The sequence below is a fragment of the Trichechus manatus genome, unplaced genomic scaffold (assembly GCF_000243295.1).
Source record: "Trichechus manatus latirostris isolate Lorelei unplaced genomic scaffold, TriManLat1.0 scaffold00065, whole genome shotgun sequence".
NCBI classification, from domain to species: domain Eukaryota; kingdom Metazoa; phylum Chordata; class Mammalia; order Sirenia; family Trichechidae; genus Trichechus; species Trichechus manatus.
In genome coordinates, this window is record NW_004444001.1 from 7,229,874 (window position 1) to 7,234,439 (window position 4,566).

Here is a 4,566-nt window from a genome sequence, read left to right on the forward strand (position 1 = left end):
GGGATGCAGACATGAATACTGACACTGCCCCCCAGCCTAAGGGGGTGACTTGGTGAGGGTTATAGTCTGGTTGAGGAGCCAGGACTTCACTCCCAGGTCATAATGAACAACAGGGGACACTGAGTGCTAAGTTCTCAACAAGTGGACCTCTTGGAGGAGCGACTGTCAGTTTGGGGGTCAGGGAAGTCTTCTGCAGGAAAAGGTGATGCTCAAGCTGGGTCATGAAGGTGAGTTGGTTTTGGGGAGTGGGAAAGAAGGGAGGTAGGACCTTCTGGTCAGAGGAATAGTATAAGCATGCGTGGACTGGTCAGAAGGCACTGTGGTGGTCCAGGTCCTTGGAGAGATCAGTTTGCCTGGAACACAGGATCCTTGTACACTGATTAGATTGAAGATGTAGGCAGAGCCCTTTAATGCCAGGCTAAGGAATGATTGAAGTGTGGGGTTCCAGCCACTACTTTCGGACTAGATCAAGTCCTAGCCCTCACTCTCCAGAGCTGGTCGGAGCACCAAGGGGAAAGCCCATATCCACTGTCCACAAGGACAATGGAGACGGCTGGACTTGAGGGACCAGGCACTGGAGGTCCTGAACATGGGCATCTCTCCATCCCAGCCAGGGGCCTGGTGACTGGGCACTGTCCAGGCTTGGAGTGAACCCATCCCTCCTGGAAGAGGTTTCTCTATGCTTCTAGGCCCAGGACTACCCCTTAACTTGGTGGCAGCAGGTAGCAGGAGCCTATAAGTTCTCTGCTGAGGTTGTGGGTCTCTCAGCCTTTCCTCTTGGGCTTATAGATTTAAACGTGACTCTTCCATTCCCTTTCGAGCTGTCTTTCCAGAAATCGGGGCATTGAGCAGAACCTTAGCTCATGTGGGAGTATGAGAGTTTCATGGCAAAGGGGCTGCTGCCTTTCTGTATTTTCTCCTTGTGGAACCTTGAGAGGAGGGGTGCAGGGCTAAGGGCTTCTGCTGAGACACCATCAGCATGTATGACACCTTTGTGTGAATTAGAAAAAAGTGTCCCCCCCCATCAGATGGAGCAGGTATGCAGCTTGGGTAAGCAGATGGCACCTACTGGAAGGAAGGAGCCCCAACCAGGAACTTCAGACCCACCCACCTCACCCCTTAAGCAGGCGCCTTTATGCAGGACATGAATTGCACATCCACACAGGGACCCTTCTTGGCCTTTACTGCCACCCCTTCCCTCCCTCCAGCCCCCTCCACATTTCTACCCTCTTGAATGTCTCTGTAGAGGTTTCTCTTTAGAGATGTTCCCCCGACTCTGGCTCGGCAGTGGTGCCTCTTGGTCACAAAGAGGAGAACTGGGCTCTTCTGGCCTCTTGATGTGTGAGCACTTGGGCTCCACCTCCTGCCTGGCTTTCCTGCCCTGTCCACTCCAAGCCCGTGCTGTCTCCTGGGCCAGTGTCATGGGATCTAGGCTCCCTGTGACAGTTTTCCCATTTGTAGGTCAGGTCTTCCTGTCGTTACTTATTCCTTCTTATTCTGCTCCCATGTCTCTGGGCACTTGGCACAATTTCCTCATCTGTCCTTGGTGTTGCTACCTCAGCTGCCCCTCCCAGCTTCAGGAGGTCTGGCCCTCTGTGTATTTCTAGCTCAAGATACTGTACTTGGTTCTCTTTCCTCCCTGGTTTCCCTACAAGGGCTGATGGGCACCCTAAAGTGGCAGACTTCCTGTAGGAGGAGCCGCCTTGGGCCTGGGTCTCAGCTCTCTCTGCTATCCTGTTCCACCCAAATTCAAGGCCAACAGTCCTGTAAGTGAAGCATAGGAGAGGCTGCCCTAGACAGTGGACACATTGAGTGAAGAGGGCTGAGAAGGGGACTCCACTCTCCCTAAACCCTCTTCCTTGCCTTCCTCTCTCTCCCACCCTTGGGGGCCAAGAGAGCAGAAATCCTGGCTCCCTCCATGACAGAATCGAATGCTATCACCCCGTGCACCCTGGTAACCTCAGGAGAAAGCCTGGAAAATAACCACCAGGCCGGCCATGCACCAGCTAGCGTTCTAGGCTTGCCTGCCTCAACTCCACCAAAGGCCTGTGGTTTCTCTCATTCACTCAGCAACTGTTCACTCCAGGATCTTGGTTCCTGCTGCTATTCTTGAAATGCCCTTTTCCTCTTTTTTGCTAATTGTTCAAGACTCAGTGTGGATGTTGCCTTCTCTAGGAAGCCTCCTAGTTACTCCCCTACTCCCCATCTAAGCTAAATATCCATGTTCTGTGCTTCCACAATTCTTATAGATAAACCAGTGGTCGTCAAGACAACTCTGATTCATGCCGACCCCATGTGTGTCAGAGTAGAACTGTGCTCCACAGGGTTTTTAATGGCTGATTTTTCAGAAGTACATGCCCAGGCCTTTCTTCCAAGGCACCTCTGGGTAGATCTGAACCTCCAGCCTTTCTGTTGGCAGCCAAGTATGTTAACTGTTCGCACCACCCAGGTTGCACCATCCATAACTCTTGCCTCTCAGTATATGTGACAGCCTCACTCCCCACCCTATCAGAGAACTCCTGAGGGATGACCTGGTCTTTCTCATTTACTTGACATATTGTCAGGGGCATCATCGGTGCTAAATAAATGTTAAACTAAACAGCACAGGAAGGAAGAAGGAGGGATGGAAGGTGGGTAGGTTGGTTCACAAATGACCCCCTGCATGCCAGGGCACCATCTGAGCAGTTCATTTTCTCCTTGAGACCCTGAGAGAGAAACGTTAGGATCCTCCTTTACACATAAATCCTGGTGACTTGCCTGAGCTGGTAACTAGTAAAAACTGGGGCTTGCATCTTCCAACTCCTCACTCAGGCCTTTTTCATTCCACCGCAGGGGGCAGTCGGGACTCCTGGTTCAGGGCCTGGGGCCATGGCAAGATACCCCTGGGGGCCAGAGTGTGAGGCTGGGAAAGAACCCCTCCCTTTATGGGAATTAGGACTAAAGCCTGAGCCTCCAAAAGTCATGTCTGAGCTGGTGCAGACCAGACTCAGGGCTGGGAGAGGTGCCATTTAGCAGGCAGCACATTCCTCCTTGGGTGTCATCTCCACCTGCCTGCTCCACCTTGTCCTTGATAACCATATGGTCTGGGAAGAGCTAACCAAAAGGTTAGCGGTTTGAACCCACCAGCTGCTCTGCAGGAGAAAAGACCTGGTGATCTGCTCCTGTAAAGAATACAGCCTAGGAAACCCTATCGGCAGTTCTACCCTGTCATGTACGGTTGCTGTAAGCCAGAATTGACTCGTTTCGATGGCACACCAACAACAATCTTTAACCCAGGTGGTGAAGGGGGAACTCCACTGTCTGGTCCCTCATACTTCCATTTTGTTGGTTGCTTCCTATGATACCTCCCTGGAACCCTACCTAGGACCCGGCCCATTGTCACGTTCTTGGAATTGGACTGTCGCACCCCCTGGGGTGTCAAGGTGCCTCCACAGAAGCTTCTGGGGCCAGGTTTGCCTCCCTCCCTCCACAGCTGTGTTACCCTCTGCTGGCCTTTCGCTCTTCCCAGCTGTCCCTCTGTTTACCACTTTCCCTGCACTTTCCCATCTTTGGACCCTCCCCCCTGCACCTGTATCCTCTCCATTTCTTTTCGGTGGACCTCCCTCCCTTTGGGCTCTGCCTCAGTTGCTTTCATGAAGACAGCCATTTGCCTAGTGACTCTCAGGCCCACCCACTCCCTGAGCCCTGTGGCCTCTCTCACCCAGATCTAGGAATAAACCTGAGGGTGAAGGAGGAGAAGATGGGCCCTTCCCCATGGCAGAACCTCAGACAGGCCAGAATCAGCCACCCCCTCCAAAAGACTGACCCCTGCTGATGTGCCTGGCCCAGACATCCCTCCACTCCTTCCTTTCTCTCCTTCCCCCTACCCCCCACTTCTCTTGTAGTCGCTGGCTGGGCTCTTCTGTCTCCCTGCCAGCTCTCAGGGCAAGTCAGGTACTCCCAGGTGTACTCACTCCCCTCCCGGGACCCCACCACCCCGCTTTCCTGCACTTTCCCTCTACTTCAGGCCTTGGCACCCTGTGGGCTGCAATTTGGGCTGAAGCAGAGGCCTCTAGATTTGGGGCTCCAGACCCAAAGAGCAGAAGGGGCCGAGGGAACCACCCCCATGCCTCTCTGGGGCAGCAGTGGGCACCGTGGGGGGCTCCCAACAGGTAACTCTGCTGCCCGCCAGGTGTCCCAGGAGCCCCAGCCCTTCCCTTTCCCCTGCCCCAACTCCTGTCTCCAGGCAGGGCCTGTGGTTTTCCCTGGCAGGTGTGAGCATGCTGGCCTAGGCCTGCCTCCCTCTGTGCCACTCACATGGGGCCTCTGTACCCCCACCGTGTCCAGCCAGGGGGGACTTGGATCTTTGGAACAAGGATTTCTCAGGGGTCCTTGAGGGCCAGAGGTCACACAGGAATGCTCAGGGCCTATGGAGGAAGTGGAGCCACTGGGTCTTCCCCTCAATATGCAACGCCCCCAGACCTGCGTGCCCAAGCCTTTCCTGATCCCTCTAATTATCTCCCTTCTGTTCTTTCTCTCATTTGGAGACAGCTCAGAGAAGGACAGGAGCCCTGGTGGCGCAGTGGT

The 4,566-nt window shown here is 54.1% G+C and overlaps 1 protein-coding gene across 1 annotated transcript in view; it reads left to right on the forward strand.

Moving 5' to 3' along the window:
* The first annotated feature begins 205 nt into the window (after nucleotides 1-205).
* Nucleotides 206-4,566, forward strand: part of MDFI (MyoD family inhibitor) — a 13,249-nt gene continuing 8,888 nt past the window's right edge. The window contains exon 1 of the mRNA XM_004379556.2: nucleotides 206-227. Coding sequence (XP_004379613.1) covers nucleotides 206-227 — 22 coding nt within the window. The remainder of the gene's footprint in view (nucleotides 228-4,566) is intronic.